The sequence below is a fragment of the Streptopelia decaocto genome (assembly GCF_964273445.1).
Source record: "Streptopelia decaocto genome assembly, chromosome: 1".
NCBI lineage: Eukaryota > Metazoa > Chordata > Aves > Columbiformes > Columbidae > Streptopelia > Streptopelia decaocto.
Window position 1 is genome coordinate 184,777,303 of NC_138663.1, and position 19,829 is coordinate 184,797,131.

Here is a 19,829-nt window from a genome sequence, read left to right on the forward strand (position 1 = left end):
AGATTAGGCAGAAAGGGCCTTTGTCTCCTCTGTCATAACACATCTCTGAAGTTAAAAGAGCACAGAGAGAAAAAATATACCTTTTAAGGATATTTATTTCACTCATTATTTATTCCACTTTACAGTCTGCTGATAGCCCTTCTGCCATGGGGGTTGCAGTAGAAATAAAGGCTGGCTTAATTGTATTTACAGTGTTCTTAAGGAATAAATAACCCCATCTACAACTCAGATATCTGGAAGTGCCCTCTCTAAGGAGTCAGACAGGCTGGATCCCCTACACAGAGCTATCCAAGGCCATATACAAGCAAGATAATGTGTATAAGGTACAGAAGAATGCAGCTGTGAACTCAGGAAAACCTTCCTCATGCAAATGCAGATAAAGAATATGACATTCCTTTTCTGCAGCCCTGGGAGATATACCTTGACCATGTCCTTATCTGCCTGCAAAAGTAACCTAAAAACATAATTTCTGTGGTTATGTACATCCCCTCATATGTACTACTCTTCTTCCCTGATGCCTGACACAGAAATATCTCCTGCCTATGTGGTCTTCCATTGCAGAGTCCTCAGTGAAAAGCAGCTAAGACCCCTGAACACAGCCTTACCTACTTAGAAAGAAGCTCGCTAGTTGTTAGTGGTTGGAGAAAAGAAAATAAAGCACTTCCCATACCTTGGAGCTTGGAGAACCAGCCAGGTCTTGCCAAAGTCCAAGTTTATCTGTAGTTATAGTGAATCCTTAAATGGGAAGAGGAAACATGGGTAGGAAAAGCTATGCAGAGGAATTTCCTCATACCCATAACATTGTGCTTTATTTGGGACAACAGAAGACTAAGATACTGCGATAAACTTGTAGAGATGTAGTGGTGTAAGAAATGTCCCTTCGGATTTTTGGAAAAAGGAATCACTAGCAATACAAAGACTGAGGTCAAAAGTCAGGAAACACAAAAGCAAAACTTTGGGTCTGAAGCTCTGTTTTGACCTCCCCATCCCACTCTTTTTCGTGGTAGCGTGCAAGCGAGGATGCTCTGGGGTGCCCTGGCAGAAGCTCCTCAGCATCCCTGCATCAGGGAAAGGAGAGGAGGGTGTTTTTCGCAGAGCAGCTCTAAAGGGAAGTGTATACGTGTGGGTGTACCTGCGGAGGTGAGGGAGCTCGAGGCAAGACAAAAAAGAGCAGATACAGATCTGTGTCCAGTGCAGCCATTAAATAAAGATGGAATGAGTTATCACATTCCTTGTCTCCCTTTACTTTCCAGAAACTGCGGTCTGAGTTGGACTAATTTCTGGTTTCCTTGGAAACCGCTTAGTGAGTGGAAGTTTCCTTGGGACTGTGCAATAGCTAAAAAGAACAGAAGGTGGCATGTTTTCAACATTTTCACGCAGCAAAAAATAAAGGAAATGCAGGAAGGAACTACAGTAAAGGGAAAACAAGAATGAAATAAGGGAATACAGGTTGCGACAGCTAAGCCCAGACCATATACAATTTGATATATCTCTGCTGTTAATGATTGTATTAAAATTGAAGATTATTTATTTTCCCCATTTTGTGTGTAATTCACTGATGCCTTCAGGGCTGATTTTACTGGAGTCTGAAAAAATGCCTGGTCGGTTGTGACGTGTTTCATTTTCGGTACTTTAACATTTTCTGAAAATAGTAAAATGCAGTTGTATATATTTTTATTTTTATTTTTATTTTTATTTTTATTTTTATTTTTATTTTTATTTTTATTTTTATTTTTATTTTTATTTTTATTTTTATTTTTGTTTTTGTTTTTGTTTTTGTTTTTGTTTTTGGTTTGGTTTGTTTTTTTTTAATTCCCAAAGAGAAAATTCTCACTGTGTGTCCAGTTTATCAAGATCTATATTAGGAAGATAAACATGGCCCTGGCATTTTCCCTTTGAAGTCCCTCCAGGTATGTGAGCGATGGCACCAGGCAAAAAGGAGACTGAATTTACATTTTCCAGAAAATTATGAAGCAAAAACCCAAAATAAAGAAATAAGAGATGATGTCAGAACTGTTTGTTCTCAAGTTATTAAATTAAGATCTTTCTGAATATTCAACCTGGCTTTCTGTAACTGTTACCACAGAAAAGTGCCTTTTAATCTGCAGGGACCCTCTTGGCCTGCTTACTTTCCTTTACCGTACACATTTATCTCCCTTTTCCTCCCTCCCAATCTATTTTAAGCAATAGCTTCACCTCACACTGTGTGACAGCAGCATGAAAAAACCCCGTTCGCAGCCAGTGTTGGTGACTTACCAGGTCGGATGCTCCTTGCGTCTTGACCTCTCCTTTTTGCTGTGTTTTATGAGTAACTGCCCCAGCACGGTTGATGAGAAGCAGACTGAAGGTTAGGTTTGAGTGCTCCAGTGGGATGGCGAGGGCTGGTCTGAGCTGGACCCAAGCGACCCCTCCTACCCTGGCCAGGGGTGCCAGGAGCCACTGAGGAGTTAAAGCCGACATCCACGGGCACTCACATGGGAATAAAGCGGCATCTTTGTTGTCCCTTTGAGAAATCTTGGACGACGCCGGACAGCAGACGGCTCTTCTTTGTTTAACAGCCAAACATCCTCATTCCCTGGGCAGCTGATTAGCTTTTAACTTCATACCTTCACCAAATGAAAAATATTCACTTGAAATGTCTGGGGACCAGGGAGAGAGGACTCACATGGCGCTGGGAGCATCCCCTGGCCCTGACCCCGGGGGACACATTCTCACTGACTGAGCTGCTGCCTTCCCCCTGTTTGAGGCATTTTGAGGCCACTCTGCTAATGAGTTACCCAACCCAGCTCTCAGCAGTCACTGGAGAGGAGCCGAGAGACCAGCGGCCCAGGAAAGGGCCGCAAGGAGAAGCTGCTGCCATGGCTGTTGTTTTCCAGCCCCTCGGCTGCAGGCACTCAGGGGGGAAAATCCTGCTACTGCAGGTTCTTGACATGAAATAAATAGAAGAGGCACTGAAACATGGACTTTTGGAGACATTTCTCATCTCACTTCTCTTTTTCTCAATGCATTTACTTGCTGCTCTCTAAACAGAAGATATTTTGGAGGACTGGTTGTACCCCTCCCTGGCATCCTTCAGTTGACCAGTACTGAAAAGCTGGAAGTAGTGACTACAGCTGATGATCCCAGGAGCTGCAAACACCGAAATCACCATATGGGAGACAGTCCTGAATGCCACCAGTTTGTTTAATCTGTATTCCAGCAACCTGTATTAAATCAGTCTTCCTGACCCCAACCACCGGGAGGTGCATTGTCAGGTTTTGGCTGAGGGTCTGGCTGCTGTAATTCCTTCCAGGCAAATACACCTTAAATTCTGTTTCCCAGCTTGTAAAAGTTCATCTTTGTGATCTTATCTGAGGAATTACTTATCAATAAAAAATTGTGTTATATAATACAAAAATATAAACACACACATGTGAAATATATACAATTTCAATATATTGATATCTGTTTCATACTATATAAAATGCACAAATATATTATACATAAGTATATGTAAAGTTTAAAATATATAACATATTGAAATCTATACAAAATTTATGTAAGAATAAAACCAAATTCTGTGTGTGTGTTTGTGCGTATACACATGCACTTGTTGCAGTCATACTTTGAAACCAATCGTTTTGCCAGACTATAAAACTTCTCAGCCCCTTCATGAGGAGACTGGGTTAATGCATATTACCACAGCTGATATTTCCAGATGGGAACTACAGGCAATGCTTAAATGTGGCAAGATTTTTTTTTTTAATTGTTGACATCACTCTCACCATTCATAATGATGCTATGGATGTCACCTGCACAGTTCCTGAGGAAACTGAAATTTCCTGGGGGAGAAATACCTTGTTGACACCTTCATCTTGAGAGCCAAACTGGGAAGGAAAACCCAAGCTGCAGTGCAGAAATCCAAAAGAGCTCAGACTTACACTGTTATTTGTGGTTGTGGTCTGAGTGCAGCGTTGGAAAATCACTGCAGCTGAGGAAATGGTAATAAATGGGTGCAGCGACTGTTGCGGGAGTTGTGCACCCAAACCTCTTTGTGCTAATGTTTGATAACAGAATCTGAATTTCCTGGACTAGCTGTTTACAACTAGTTCAGAAAAAATCTGCCAGCAAGAGCAGTTATTGAATTGCTCACGTTTGCCCTTGCTACATAAAAGCAAGAAGTGGGTTCTGCTTCTGAAACTCATCTTTTTTGAGATGCCAGTCCAGTTAAAAACATTTACGTTAGCGATGAAACATCTGCAGCCACTCATTACTCTGTGTTCTTCCTGCAGGTGGATTTGTGTCCCAGAGCACAGGCTGCTGTGTTGGGAATCACCACTGATGAGCCAAGCTTTTCCCATAACTGAACGTGGCATGTAGACCTTTAATCAGCAGTGACTGCTGCACTCCCCTGTCGCACTTCTGTTCAGCAACTTTTAGGTGTCTGTGCTCATCATGATACAGTCCATAAATGACTTTTTTTTGGACCTTGTTGTTAAAGTTCACTGGGGCACAGTGTAGCTTGCTGGATTGAAAGTCAAGTCTCTTGCCAAGAAATGGAAGAGAAGCCCAGACACATCCCCATGAGCTACTTCTTGTAAATAATTTGGTATTTGTGTTTCTTTCTTGCCAGGGTCGTTTTGGTGCCATTAGAAACATGAGAAAAAAAAATACATCAGTGAAAGAGACAATTGATAGCCCAATAAATATTCTTTTAGCCTTTTGTTATGAACAGCAGAGAATAAATGGAGCATGTTTATAAGGTAAATAATATCATCAACAGTATGTTTTATGTATGCCCCCAGTTTCCTCTCTCCAGATGCTTTACCTCATTCTCTTCAGATCATAAGCCTTCTCAGGATATGCACCAGGAAAAGGCTATGGACTCATGCCACCATTTCAAGCAGCCCTCAGCAGTAGGTCTCGGCAGATGTGACGTGCAGGTAAGGCAGCTGTTAGACCCAAAAAATGGAAACTTTCATTCTCTCTTACCTCAAGAAAAAACAAGAACAAACACACCACACATTATGTTTTTTGTACAAGCCTGGGACTGGTGACTCTTTGTACAACTGTTAGGGCATGAGAGTGGCTGTGCTGTGTTGGGTGATCTGCTTCTGTGCCCAGCGGTGGAGTTGTAGGGAAGAGAAAGGAAAGAGAAGATAAACAGCTTGATCCGTCTCCTGAATCCTTCCAGCTTGTTCTAGTTCAGGCTTTCTGAACCAGCTGTTGAAACAAATTGATGGTTTTGATGGACTTTTCTTCCATGAATTGTACTTCTTTTCCAGTTTGGCATACAGATCATCCTTCACTTAAGAGTGTTGTAATTTTAATTTTGAGTCAGATGACTAGGTATTGCCTACTTTGTTTTTCATCCTGGAAGCATGCAAATTTTGTTGGGTGGAACCTCTCTAAAATATTACAAGAAACAGAGAATCGTAGCTCCCTACTCACGGTCTCTGTAACATTCAGGATTTAATGCACCTCTATAATACTCTCCCTTGGGTATTACTTTCTGAGAATTGAAGAGTGGAATAGAACCTTATCTATTTATTCTCTCCTCATGCGGAAGACATTACCTTTTATCATTCTTTTTGTCATTTGCTGTCTCATTTAGTTCCATTATATGCTTCTTTTGGAAGGGAATGTAAGAGGGAGAAAAGCAGAAATTATTAAAGAGGTGGATGCAGCATGCACTTATCCAGAATGCCTCCTCTTGTGTTCCATGGTAACTGAGCTAGAGCTTTTGCTACAAAAATGGTGAAAAAGGCGCTACAGATGATAATCATTACACCTGGTCATCCAGTTGCACTGGTTTAACTGAAGCACTTCACTTTGTGTAGATGAAGATTCATGCTTTACATGTAAACTTACACACAAAACCCCATGTATCATGAAAATGCAAGAGGAGACAGCAGAAATCCACCACATGCTTGAGGATTGCCCATGACGTGAAACAAGATGCATCCTTTAAAAATCTTCCAGCTGTTTCCTTCATTTTTACCCTATGTCAGTGTTTACTCACCAAAGCAACAGTAGTGCAAGGTAAATTCTGAATGGATCATCTCTTCATATGAATAATAAGAAAACCAAAACTTGAAGTTACTTGAGAATAATTTACTGAAGAGCTTTCAGAGATAAAACATTCAGTGGTAGGAGCAGAACTCTATGGGGTAGGAGCTGAGTCATTCTTTCAAAAGACAATGAGGATGCAATAAAAAAATCCCTGACTCCTATAAATACTGGAATGTAGCCATGGTGGGGCTGTGAAGAGAGTCAGCCTGGACCTGATGGAACACACCTGGACACCCTAAGGAGTATCAGAATCCCACTAAGTGTCGAAAAAAACACGGACGTAAATTGCCCACTGTGGACTATCCTTGAGTGGGAGATTAATGCCTTTTGATTTATTGATAGTGCTATAGGCCAGTGACCAGATTCTTTATTCATTTACATCATATCTAGCTATTTCTGTTGGACATAAACTCTTCTGCCCTGCCCTGGCAGAAATCGCAACACAGAGCTCATAGGTAGGACACTGACCCAGCTCAATCTGAGGAACTGCTGAGTGTATAATCCACATGAGCAAGTTTAGATAGTAGCAGGAATCACTGCCTGCTAGTTTATCCTTTCGTATAGCAGCTGGTAAATATACTGTGAGCGTTACTCATGTAACTAGCCATGAAGTGGGAGACTCAGCTTCACTTGTCAATGAGTGCGGTCCAAGACAGCCTGCCAGCACACAGAACACAGCAATCCAACCCACAGGGCCCCTGCAGATATCTAGAGATTTTTGATGTTCTGTAGTTGAAAGAAAAATCCCTCTCTAAGCCAGGAAAGCAACCACAATGATTAAAAAACAGCCGCCGCACTGACCACTTCATGACCGGAAAACAATCACTTTGGGAACAAAGCAGTGAGTTTTATTGCAAGCATAGCAGTAAGTTTATGTTCTTCCATCAATGGGACAAATTAGTTTTTCTTAACACTCCATTACTGACCCCTCTTCACAGTGTGATACTTATACACAAATTTTAGACCAGTAACCAAACCAGAAGTAATTTTATTTTTTTTTTCCTGATACAAATGCCAAATATCACAGCCAGAGACATAAGCAAAAAAGTTATTCCAAATAAATATGCATGGAAAAATTTTTGAGAGCTTGATAACAACTTTAAACACAGTAATTATTGTATAAAGGGTTCAACAAATGGTGTTACCACTAGCAGAATATACATCTCCAGGGAAAAGAGAACTGAATACATAATCTGGAAATAGATTAAATATATATATATAAAATATACTCAGTTTATTGCATGGATAGATAAATATTAACATATTTGTGCACATAACTGGGAATGAGGCACTTATTCAGGTTAGTATAAACAAGGCCACTTGTTAAGTAGAAGGGAAAATGTTAATAAGCTTCCAAAACATCTTGCTGAAGTCTAAAACCTTGAAGCCATAATAGAAAAGGCGTGCTGTTACTGAGGTATTTGTAGTTCACTGAATTGTAAGAAATCCAGTTTCTTAAGAATGGGACAAATCTGGCAGACCTGACTGAAAACATTGGGATCTTTTTTTCCCAGACTTCGATATCAAACTCATGATTCTTACTCATGCCTGCCCAGCTTTTCAGTGCTTGCTTTGTGTTTTTCTTTGTTATCACTGGTTTGCCCTATTGTTTTATATATTGTTAGAAAAACATTAGTCTGATAATCCCCATCAACCCAAGCATTTTACAGAGTTGTAATCAGATGCTGTTCAAAGCAGTGATGAAGTTGTTTACCAGGCTAGATATTTGGCTTGTAGAGCACATGGTTTTTATATGGTTTTATAAAAAGAAATAATATTAATAAAAAAGATTTTGCCTGCAAGCAACGTAAACGATATTTCAGTTTGTTAAAATTCAAAAGCAGGAAAATAGCTCTACTGATAAACACCTAATTTCTCTATTTTATATATATATATTTAAAAAGATCTTCTCTGCTTATACAAAACAGGCATTTTATAAATATTAAAATGTTCTGTTATTTACATGTGTCCCATTTTACTGTAGAATCATTGACTGCTATTATCCAAACATGCAGGTTCTAGGAAACAAATTCTGCATTTCTCATTATCATAGTGATTTCACATATAGGCACAAAGGCAAATTTGATCTTGGGCTACATCTGGAACTTAGTTGTGAACTTAAACTAAATATAAAAAGTATCTGTGAGTTAAGTCTTTGATCAATCTTGCACACACAATACATGGATCACAAAACCAGGAACTTCATTAAAAGAGTGAATTAGTGTCAGGTGACTAGGGAAAAGGTCTAATGCACTGGGCACATCTTGAGGATAATTGTTTCAGGCTAGAACTCAGATTAATTAAAATAAAAGATGACTACATGTTTTTAGTCATGGCGTTTGACCCTTAGATTTCTGCAAACATCGTTCAATTAAGAAGTCTGAGTCACAGTCTTCAGAAAACCTAGAAAAAGTAGGATAGATTCTGACCTGATTCATTTGGTGAAAAATCTTACTAAATGAGTGAAGTCATAACAATATAAATCCAGAGCAAGAGATATCAGCGTGAGTCCCTCTGTGGCATATTCACACTGTATGACGAACCAAAGCACAGATATTCCCAGGCTGGCAGACCTCAACACTTCTGAGTCTTTATGGCTCAGAGGACCATTGTGCAGAATTACGAGGTCAGATCTTGTCTGTGTTGACAGAACACCACGGACAGGCCAGGAGGCCTTTTGGGTAGATTTTTCAGTTCAGAGGCAGCATTGTGTGCTTGCAGCCAGGCTGCTTTCCAGTTAGATTCTGTTCAGCTAACCCAGATCTCTGTGGCATGGCCACCAGAATACCAAATGCCAAGTGAAGTAGAGCTGAAAATAGTTCGGGGGCTGCACGCACCCACCACCACGAGATGGTGGAAGGGAACAGGTATTTTAGCAATAGTTTCAACAGCCTGATTCAGATTTTATATAGTTTGTACAGTTTAACTCAGTTGACTTGAGATTATTTATTGGTATATAACACTAGTGTGACAAATGGAACAATCTGTCCTGAAGGTTATGTGTCTTCCATAGCCAAGTATTTGGCAGGATATCTCTGGGACAAAACAAGTCCTGTCTGGATAAGAACTGACACGGGACACGGCTGATCCAAACTTCCTGGAATATCATGCTGTCACGTTACCCAAATCAAGAACACTGACAGAAAATCAGAATTATCTTGCAAAAGTAGTCAGTTGTTAAAAAATGCTCAGCAATGATCCATGATGTTTGCCAAGATGTGCTATGATTGTACAGTAATAAACGCTACTTGATTTAATAAAATATTGATTTTTTCATCACTTTGTTGCCATTTAATATGGCAACTGACAATGACATGCTGGATTCAGTATCATGATTCCTCGGCTCAGTTCAGGCAGAACCTTGTCCTCTGCATTTTCAGTCTAATTCTATAATCTCCTCTAGGTACTGAAATACTAATGTTTGCATTTCCCAGCAGTGGATATGCACTAACAAATATAATTTACCTTACAATACTTCCATGATCCATTATGAACTTGAGAGGACATAAGCATCCAGTTTCTGTGAAACAACAAAATTCTTTCTGGATTTGTTGTATACTTTGGCTTTATATAAACATAAATAAGGAAAAAAATTCTCAGATTAAATAGCTGAATAAAATGTATTGCATCCTGTGACATGCAACTGATTATAATGTTATGCTGCCTAATCTAGCTGTCTTTTGAAAAAGTTCAGTTACATATAAGTAAAAAAAAAAGAAAAATCACTGGTATAGCTTAAGTGAAGTCGAAAGCTTATAGGAGGGAGGATTCATGCCTGAGGCATTTCAGCACCTTTCCAACTATTTGTAGACATTGATTTCTTTGTGAGAAACAGAACAAAATTTAACTGAAGTGTGTAAGGATTCCTCCTCTCAAGTATTCTGTGTTTCCAAAGAAACAGATTTCCTCTCTTATTGCAGACAGGATATATAGCACCTTTGGATAGTTTCTTCTACATTTTTAAATGTCAGAAAATACAAAACCAAAACAAAAATCTCTCCCTTACAATGCAGTTCCTTGAATTGCTGCTCAGTATTAGTGCATGATATAGGGACGTCAGGATTCGGTATGGAATCTTCTAACATTGACAGTGGCAGCAAAAGTTCAAGATAAAAAAATTCAAGTACACCAAGAAGCATATGAACTTTTTATTCCTCATGAGTCACCACGATCTGCTGCTAACAAAGTGCAGTTCAAGTTTTTTTTGAGGCACTCTGGAGACTCTGGCTTGAATCCTGATGTATTGGAATCAAACCTCCGAGCTGTCGCTGGTGTAATTATATGGTGGCATCATTGGTTCATTGCTGCCCGCCTCCTTTGTGGCTCTCTTCTCAGAATTTTGTTTCCGTTTTAGCAGCAAAATGATGATTGCAATTAAGCAGATGGCAAGCAACATGGCAGCAGCTCCGCCAATGATTGTGACTACGCTGACCCCTGCACTTTGGTTATTCAGTTCCCTGGGGAGAACGCCATTGACTGCAACCCCCCTTTGAGGAGCCTGTTTCTTGGTGCGATCTAGTGCTATGTGCTGTATGTTTGTTCCTCGGTTGTTTTCTGCTCCAATGCCTTTTGCAAGTTCTGGGGCCTGCTCTGTTCCCCTCTTCTGACGTCTCTGTGTGGACGCTCCTGGTCTCCCACCACTAAAGAGTGAGTGGTACTGGTGCTCCACACTTCTTTTGCCAATTCCACGGTTAGCATTCTCTTTTGAACGTACAGTGTAGATTGTATGGACATACCACTCCCTACCCAAAGATACCTAGAAAGACACAAGTTTTTGTATTTAATCACACATGCACACAATCTGGACAGCACTATACACAGAGAAAATCAAACACTGTTCTGAACTGATTGCCTGAACTTGCAAAATCATGCACGGATGACCCCAACTATGTACCAATGTGCCCCAGAGAAATCATGTTTTCTGTCAAAATTTTAAGAGGGGGCCTCTCCATGGGTAGACTCTATGGCTATCAGCTGCAGATGAAGAAGCATAACCATGTCATTTTTTTATGCTGTTTGTACAAATGGCCATTACAAAGAAATTCAGCTGTAGACAGGCTGCAGAAGAGGACCTTCAAGCCTGGCTGCAGCTCTATTTCTATTTTAACATAGTAAAACAATTTTTTACTGTGAGGATGGTTAAACATTGGAAAAGTGCTCCATATTTTATATCTGGAAATTTTTTAGGCATTTATAATGCTGTTTGAGTGTCACTGGAATCAGAATAAATCTTTCTATTAGCTTGTAATAGTTTCTTTCTTGTTTCAGTATTCTTGCTAACAAGCTACAGAAATCATACCTGAAATAGAGGAGTTGAGTCTACTTTAAATCCATCAGAGCCTGGCTGTTTAACTAATGCAATTGCTTCAGGATCATCTATTGCAAGTTTTGCATTAAAAAGCACATTTCCAAAGCTTTTGGCTTGTGTCTCTGGCTGAGCTTTGTCCTACAGGGTCAAGGAGGAAAAGAGAAAAAAGCTTTGTAAAACACAGATTAATTTCTTCTAGGAAAAAGAGTTCTAGTATTTGCATGCAATGTATATATTGTGTTATTTACACGTTCTATTATATACAATTCAGTGTAATAGGAAGAGAAAATACATGAGAAGCAATTGTGATCACATCTGACTTGTACTAACTTCCATTTGATTACTTGCCTACAGACTTTTTTGTTGGAACACAAAGGGGAAACACTAGAGAACAACTACAGCTACATTTCTAAAATTAAAAAGATATGCAAATGTGGTCTAAAGTAAAAATAAGAAGTCTTTTTGCCAGTCTAAAGAAGCTACCTTTCATTTCTATTTACAGACATTAAAATAAATTAGTTTAGATACTTAGATAATCATCTTACTTGAAGTTAACTCTAAAAGTTGGGCATCAAGTCTGTAGTTGTCTAGGCTTACTGTATAATTATTTTCAGAAGGGAAATAATCTCAGATATTATAAGCCAGCTTTACAGGTATCTATCCCTGTTGAATACAGAGGCAATCTGGATGACTAACTTTACATTATACACTAAATTTTGCATGACTAAAGATGAAGCAAATTCCAATCCTTAACTTGCTTGTCTCCTAACACTCCCTGTATGGTCAATGGATATAGACAATGCAGAGAATAAGCCTATCTTGGGATTCTAACTTAGGTCAAATTCTAAATTATGAGAGTCTGCAGCAAGAATAAGAATAGAACCGGAAGGAAGAAAGGTAAGATATTCACTTTATCAGTTCACATTAGTCCGGAGCTCAAGTTAAAAAATTGGTGTCATTGAGATAATTTTAAAAAACAGTTGGTTTTGGATAAAAAAGTTAGAAAAAGAAAAGATCCTCCCAGAATTAGAACACTTACCACAATCTTAAACCTGTACAGAAGGGATGGAGAATCAGCAAGGCACCCATACTCAGTGTTGGATGGATTGTATTTGGGTACATATCCATCAGCTCCTGTGCACAGGAAAACCTTCTCGATGCTACAGTAGAATGAATCACCCAAATTCTGTACTGGATCCACCATCACCCGACCATATATGATATCACCTGTAAAAAGGGCACACAGTTCACATCCTACTACACTGGAACATTCAGGCCAGTATTGAGGCTACGTTAATAGGCCTAGAGAAGAAGCTCAGTGTAATGTGACTGCAGTTTCTGGTCATGTTAAAGGTTTGAGCTGAAGATTCTTGATCTGGCTACAGCTATATCCAAAGTCTACCTGAGGAACACTTGCTGCTCAGCTTCCACCATGAGGGGCTGCTGCAGGTCATGATCAGAGGCCACACTCTTCCATGCACTCCAGGCTGCACAACAGCAGTAGGAGGCCACTTGCTGTTGCTATAACCTGAACTGGTGCAGGGGCTGCTTTAATGTCTGGGCTATACTGGGATCCTCATTCAAAGAGTGAATTAAAGAGACATGATATACTCCTGTGCACCAGAACAGGGTGTAGGTTTTGGCCTCCTGACAATGCATGTTGTTGAAGAGATATTTTTTTTATGACAGTAGAATCCTGTTCAGGCTGCATAAGAGTTTACTTACGCTTGGTCAGACTGGCGGACTGTACAAGTGAATGAACATTATGAAAAGTCACAGAGACATTTTCTGAGACTTGCCTCCCTACTGTGTAATTGCATTTCAGCTGCCTGATAATGTTTAAGATAGGACATCCTTGCCAGGCCTGTACAAATAACCTGGGCCATTGCTGTGCAGGGAAGAAAAGTGTACTATGGGTACTGGTCAGATACATATGACAGAAAGTGATCGGGAAGGTTGAGAATCTGGAAAAGGAAAGGAGAAATATTGTGTTGCTTTTACAACAATTTGGAGCAACTGTAGACTTTGAGAGAGAGAGACCAGGCACCTGCTGTTCATGAGACTGTGCAAATACATCACAAAAGACAGTTACATATGTATTCAAGATACTGGCACTCCAACAAATAGGCAAAACAGGCATGCAAGGAAAGCAGAGGAATTATGTGATTGCTTAAGTGCACTGGTAGGTGTCTCGATTCAATCAATCTCCCCACCCCCAGCCTGGGCAGTGGAGGGTGGGGGGAAGGGGGAAAGCCTTGATGCTGTTCAGCAACAGCCAAAACACTGGCATGGTATCAAGGCTGTTTTACCCACAGATTGCAAAGCACAGCACTATAGTGGCTGCTATTAGGAAAGGTAACTCCATCCGACCGACCCAGTACACTCACCCACAAAAAAAACTGTGTGATATTCACTTATCAACTAGAAATGTTCTTAATATCAGCCAATATTTATAAAGTGCTCAGCTTTTGAGAAATGGCCCCAGTACTGTAACCCTCAGACATAACAGTTTCAGTGCAGATTGGTGAACAGCTCTGATGGAAACTGCCAGGTAGGAAAGGCAAATGCAAAAGAACACAAGCAGCAAACCCAAACCCTTACTCCTATCTTGTTTTATCTCAAACAGGATCCTGAGAGTGTGGAATACATATTAGCTGTGCTTAATCTGTATACAAGTATACCTTCTGAGAAAGCAACGTCACTTTCTTGCCCAAAGCCCATTGAGCCATCAGATAGCCAAAGTGCCTTTTTGGAGAGGAGGAACATCTGGGTGTTCAAGCTGAATTCGGCAGCCACTGGGTCACTGACCTGAAACACAACAGCGTAAGGCTCTTCAACAAGTATTCTTTAATGACTCCTAAAACACAGCACGACCTTCTCCCAATGTACATTATTTATCAGCTCTGCACATCTACATGTAATAATACAGTTTGACCAAAAAGATTTATTTGTGCTAGACATATCTTGCTATATATTTTACATACATACAACCTTTGGGTTATCTGCCTCTGTGATATTTGATAGGATTCTAGGTTAGTTTCTTCCCACCACATTTTTCCAAATCCCAGCCAAGGAGGTACCCAAGGCAACTTATGTGTGGGGGTAACATGAGGAAAATATTTCCCTCAATAACTTGTCTCCCTCTGACTCATTACAGCGTGTTTCGTCTATCCCATTTTCATTCTTACACCCAAGTCTCACCTCTGCTTCTGATCCTCTGCCAATTATTTGAAAGTACACATTACTGAGGATTTATTTGCAAGTATCAGTTCTTCTGATGTGCTGCAGGATATCAGATCATGCATGGGAAAATGCACCAAACAATTTGAGTATCTTTTTATGCTAATATTTATCTTTATATATTTGACATAGTTATCTATGGTTCTTCCTAGATTACACTAAAATAAATTATATCCATACTATCAGCAGCAGGTTGTTATTGTGAGAATAGTGAGAATGCAAACTATACAGGGACATGGCAAAACAAAAGGTTAAAAACGTAGTGAACAAAAGAACTGGGAAGAGCTCAAAATTCAAAAAGATGCAGTGTACCTGATGAAACAATCTGGAAGATGCACACATTCAAAAAAAAAAAAGATAAAAGAAGAAGAGGCCATTAAACAAATAAAAAAATGCTAATGTATATATGTATATTTATGTATATGTATGTGTATATGTGTGGAGAGGAAGGAAGCAAAACAGAAAAGAAAACATTCTTGCTGGCTCACAGACAAGGGGCTCATGGAATGAGATGTAACAATATCAATAGAAACTACTGCTGCAAGTTATACAGCTGACACATTAATTCTTCTTTAAATTCTTTTTTTCACAATAGAGTGCCAGAACTATCAAAGCAACAGGATTTGGCAAGAAGAATGTATAGCTGAAACATTTTTATAAGCCCACTGCTACTCTTCAGAAAGAGGAACTGTAATCCCATAGCCTTTTCACAGAAATAATAATTAAAAAAACAATTTCCATTCTCTTTGGAATGCTTTTTTCTAAATGCCTGGGATTCAGGCTATTGCATTGCAGTCCCACAGCTTCAAGCACCTGACTGACACGACTGTTTTCCAGCTGTGGTTCTGAAAGAGAATCAAGCATGGCCTCATCAGGCTCTTCCTGGGCAGAGTACACGTCCACTGGATAGGAAACAAGAAGTGTGTATTCAGCTAAAGGCACTGGACTTAAGCCACACAGTTTACAACAATGGTCACGGCAATGGCCTGGATAAATACTGTGCATATAGCTGTGAATGCATCTTTTAGGTGTCCTATTTTGAGTTACAGTTTTTATTTCAGCTTTATGTGTAAGACTTGGTGCTGCCAGTGGATGACCCATAGCTGTAATACATTACAATAGTTTAAATGTAGTTATCTTCATGTGCATTTGAGGCATTTTAAACCAGAGTTCTTAGAAAAATAATCTGTGAGGATCTGCTGGGTGAGAACAGTAGCGTCAATTTATTCTGCCTATTTGCCATGCCCATCAACTCTGCATATGGATGATTTGGGCACAATGCAGATCACTCATGGTAGACTTCTCCACCTTAAAGGGACCAAAGCCCATGAGATACTTGGTACCTCAAGAAGCAGAGAGCTCCCGAGACTGGTCCACCCCAGGGCAACAAGTAACCTGATTATGGAAGTGTTTCTCTCAGGAAATAGTCACACACATTTTAAGAAAGGAGACACTGAAAGGACTGGGATAAAAGCAGAGCTTGGAAGTTGAATGCTGTTCATGTACAGGAAATCCCAGAGTGAGATAGTGGTAATACAATATTCACTAGTGTTCCAGGTTACCTGCTTCTCTCTTTAGGGGCCACAGAGACAGGAAAAAGGAGATGAGCATACACATGTTAAAGAAGGAAAAGTTGAACCAAAATCTCCAGAGGGGAGACACCAAATATATTTTCTTGATGTTTGATTCTTAAAATGGCCTTTTACTCATGAGCAGTGAAAACAATTGTAAAGGAAATTAAAACAGTTTCCAAGAAAATGAAAAGCTTCATATTAAAAAAACGAAGAAGATAATTCAATACAGTAGCTAGGGCTTTGGGCTAAGAATTGGGAGAAAAAACTCCTGTCCCATAATTTCATCATTAGACTTTACTGGTCAAGTCATTTTAGTCCAGTTGTGACACTGGCACTCATTGACTTCATAGAATCATAGAAAGGTTTGGGTTGGAAGAGACCTTTAAAGATCATCTAGCCCAACTCTCCTGCCATGGGCAGGGACACCTTCCACTAGACCAGGCTGCTCAAAGGCCCATCCAACATGAGCCTGAACACCTTAAGGGATGGGGCATCCACAGCTTCTCTGGGCAACTTGTTCCACTGTCTCACCACTTTCATCCTGAAAAACGTCTTCTTATGTCCTTCATCTAAACCTACCCTCTTTTGGCTTAAAGCCATTGCCACTTTTCCTGTCACTACAGACCTTGGTAAAAAGTCTCTTTCTGTATTTCCTATAAGCCCCCTTTATATATTGAGAGGCTGCAATAAAGTCTTCCCGGCTGAAAAACCCCAACTCTCTCAGTCTTTATTCACAGGAGAGGTGCTCCAGCCCTCTGACCATTTTCACAGCCCTGCTCTGGACCTGCACTAACAGGTTCATGGCCTTCTTGAACTGGGGACCCCAGAACTGGATGCAGTGGGCCTGTGCAAGGTATCAGGTATTTCCTAGACTAAGGACCAGCATCACAGTCTGACCTTTTATGCTCACTTCTCTGTCTTTTGTTTCTTACACTTAAAATATGGATACCAATGTTCATTCAATTTTGCAGAATGCCTAGAAATCTTAGAGGTAAAGTGCTAGATACATCCTAGTGAATTTGTGCTGCTCTACTGCCACTAACTGCTGCTTTTTTGGGACCTGCGTTAAGTCCACATAGTCTTTCAATCTATGATCAGAGGGAATAATATAATGGACTGCAGAATTCCCTGAATTCCTTTTACTATGAGTATCTCAAGAAAAAGAGCTGGTCTTGGTTTGAAAATTGCTGGGGATGGGGGACTAATTGGCCTCAGTTCTTGGTAATTACGACACTTGCAATTTTGCACCTTATCTCTATTTCGAATTGATGTACCTGAAATTTCCATATACTGTATTATTAAAGCTTTATCTGATACAATGATCCCTATAGTATCCATGTACTTGTTTCCAAGTATCCATTTTATTTTTTCCAGTTCTTAGTCATAGGCTTCTGCCAGGTAGGAGTTAGATCTCTCCTGAGGATACTTGGCCCATTTTGCAATGATTTTTGAGGGTCTTTTGGATTTTCTTTGAATTATCAGCATCTTGTCCATATGAAGACCAGACACAAGCTGTGGTTCAGCATTGCCGTGAATTGCTTTAGAGATTCTAGAAGCTTACAAATGTCAGACAAAAGCCAAAGTGCTGAATTAGTATAAACTCCCCCTACCTTCCTCCATTCAGACTTTTTAAAAAATGCTTTGCTGGGTTGAGTCTGAGAATATAGGTTTCATGTCAGTTTATGTATCATCTTTTACTTTGCCAGGACTTACTTAATGCCATATCAGGAATCATCTGTTCTCCCATAGCTGGCATAACACCAAAGGAAAGCATAAAGACTGCATACATTCCCTTGTGTATTCTGGCTACTTCAACAGCAAAGTGATTGTGTATCCCTGACTGATCCGGATTGGATTTATACCATAAGGTGATTTAATAGCATATATCTATACTACTAATGAGCATGAAACCACAGCCACACTCTTCCAGTACCAGTTGTATTGGCTCCAAACAACAGAAATGATAAAACTTCCTCCTCACACATGACCTTACCAAGGTCATGCTATCCCTTTTGATAATACTATAAATGACAGTTTATATTCTGTTAAGTATACAACATGACCCTCAGATATTTTTCAAGCAACGCTTTCTACAGCAAAGTCCATTTCTCCATATTTTGTTTCCAGCTACAGAGCTTCACATCTGGGATTTGTGAAAAGTATGGTGTTTGCCTGCTCCCACATTACCATATGATCCATATTGCCATGGGTGGGATTTGTTTTACTCACTCTCATGAGTCCTAAAGCTCAGCATTTTACCAGTGTTGGCTATCTACACTTCCTTTACAGTCAGTGAAGGAAGTCCTACATTAGGACTGACTGAATATTCCTCTGGAGGTCCCACTTTTCATACCAGAGACCTAGCTCTGATCTTTGTGTCAGCTGAAAATCTTCTGATAACAGTTTTATATTTTCCTAATTATCTGGTAAAACTATTTCATACCAAAGCCAACAGATAAGTAAAGAATTCCCAAAGGTTAGCTCATATCACAGGAACTATCATCAAAACCAATGTCAATTAGCTTCCTATTGGCTATCAAAGAATGGCCATGTATTGAGGACAAAAAAAAATTTGTGCTCCCAGTTGGGTAAAACTGGTTAAATAGCAGGAGTGGAGTATGTGCTGTCCCACCAATTTAGGAATTGGTTTATTGATAAGCAAGTAAATTCAGTTTCTAGTGCTATCAAAACACAACCAAGAAAGGCAATTTGAGAATCAAAATAAAAAGGAAACATGATGAAGGTATCACTGGAGTGGTACCTGCTGGAATCGGATATCCAGATCAAATGTGATTGGCTCTCTAGGATTGCAGATCACTGGCAGGCTGTACTCCTGATGTGGAGCAGTGGTACAAGCTATCAGCTTCACGGTGTATGTTCCAGAATAGTCTCGAACCTGAAGAGGGAGAGAAAGCTGTTCCAACAACATCCTAACTAGCAGGCCGGGGCAAGAGAAGACACAGTAAAGGCTGAGGTTTTACCGCAAAATCTGAAACAAAGCTCCACTGCTGCACTGGCTGGTTGTACGTTGGCTCACTTCGGATGAGACTGAGGCTAAATGTCAGGCCCGGGTGATCGACTGACATAACCATGGAAGCTAGAGATGAAGCTAAAAACATGCAAAGAGACAGATTTGTCACCTTTAGTATTTCACTGCAAACTCTCAGAGCCTGAAAAACATTCTGAATAATTAATAAACCATTGTGCAATGGTTGATGTTTGTACTTTTACAAGTCACTGGGTTTTATTAATTGAAACTAACATAACCAATTACAGTCAACCCAGCTGGGCCCCCTTGATTCTTGTTCAAGTTGCTCTTCAACAGTTGCTTTTGGGCTACACAACCAGAACTGCATGAAGATTAAATTTAACAGACAGGAAAAAGAGTGAGTGTGGAATGGCAAAGATCTATAATCCCTCCTGTTTTAACCTTGGAATGTCAGCCCAGGGAACACAAAATAATTTCTCTTAGTGATGTAACTCTTTCAGCTCTGCCTGATACGCAAAACTTAACACACTAGAGGACAGCTGAGAAAAAGCAGAAGCACTACGAAGGAGTTTTATAGGTTAATAAAACTGAGTTAAAGTAAAAGAGATTTCTTAAAATGATTCTTTTTCCTTCTTATTATATTCAGCAGATTTAATTTAGTTAGATA

General features: G+C 39.8%; 1 protein-coding gene across 1 annotated transcript in view; it reads right to left on the bottom strand.

The window, feature by feature from the left end:
* Positions 1 to 9,956: 9,956 nt before the first annotated feature.
* FREM2 (FRAS1 related extracellular matrix 2) overlaps positions 9,957 to 19,829 on the bottom strand; it is a gene marked incomplete at its 5' end in the record, with an annotated part of 128,908 nt that continues 119,035 nt past the window's right edge. Inside the window, 6 exons of the mRNA XM_082071930.1 lie at positions 9,957 to 10,807; positions 11,351 to 11,497; positions 12,399 to 12,586; positions 14,041 to 14,167; positions 18,935 to 19,069; positions 19,155 to 19,282. Coding sequence (XP_081928056.1) covers positions 10,301 to 10,807; positions 11,351 to 11,497; positions 12,399 to 12,586; positions 14,041 to 14,167; positions 18,935 to 19,069; positions 19,155 to 19,282 — 1,232 coding nt within the window. The 3' untranslated portion in view covers positions 9,957 to 10,300. The remainder of the gene's footprint in view (positions 10,808 to 11,350; positions 11,498 to 12,398; positions 12,587 to 14,040; positions 14,168 to 18,934; positions 19,070 to 19,154; positions 19,283 to 19,829) is intronic.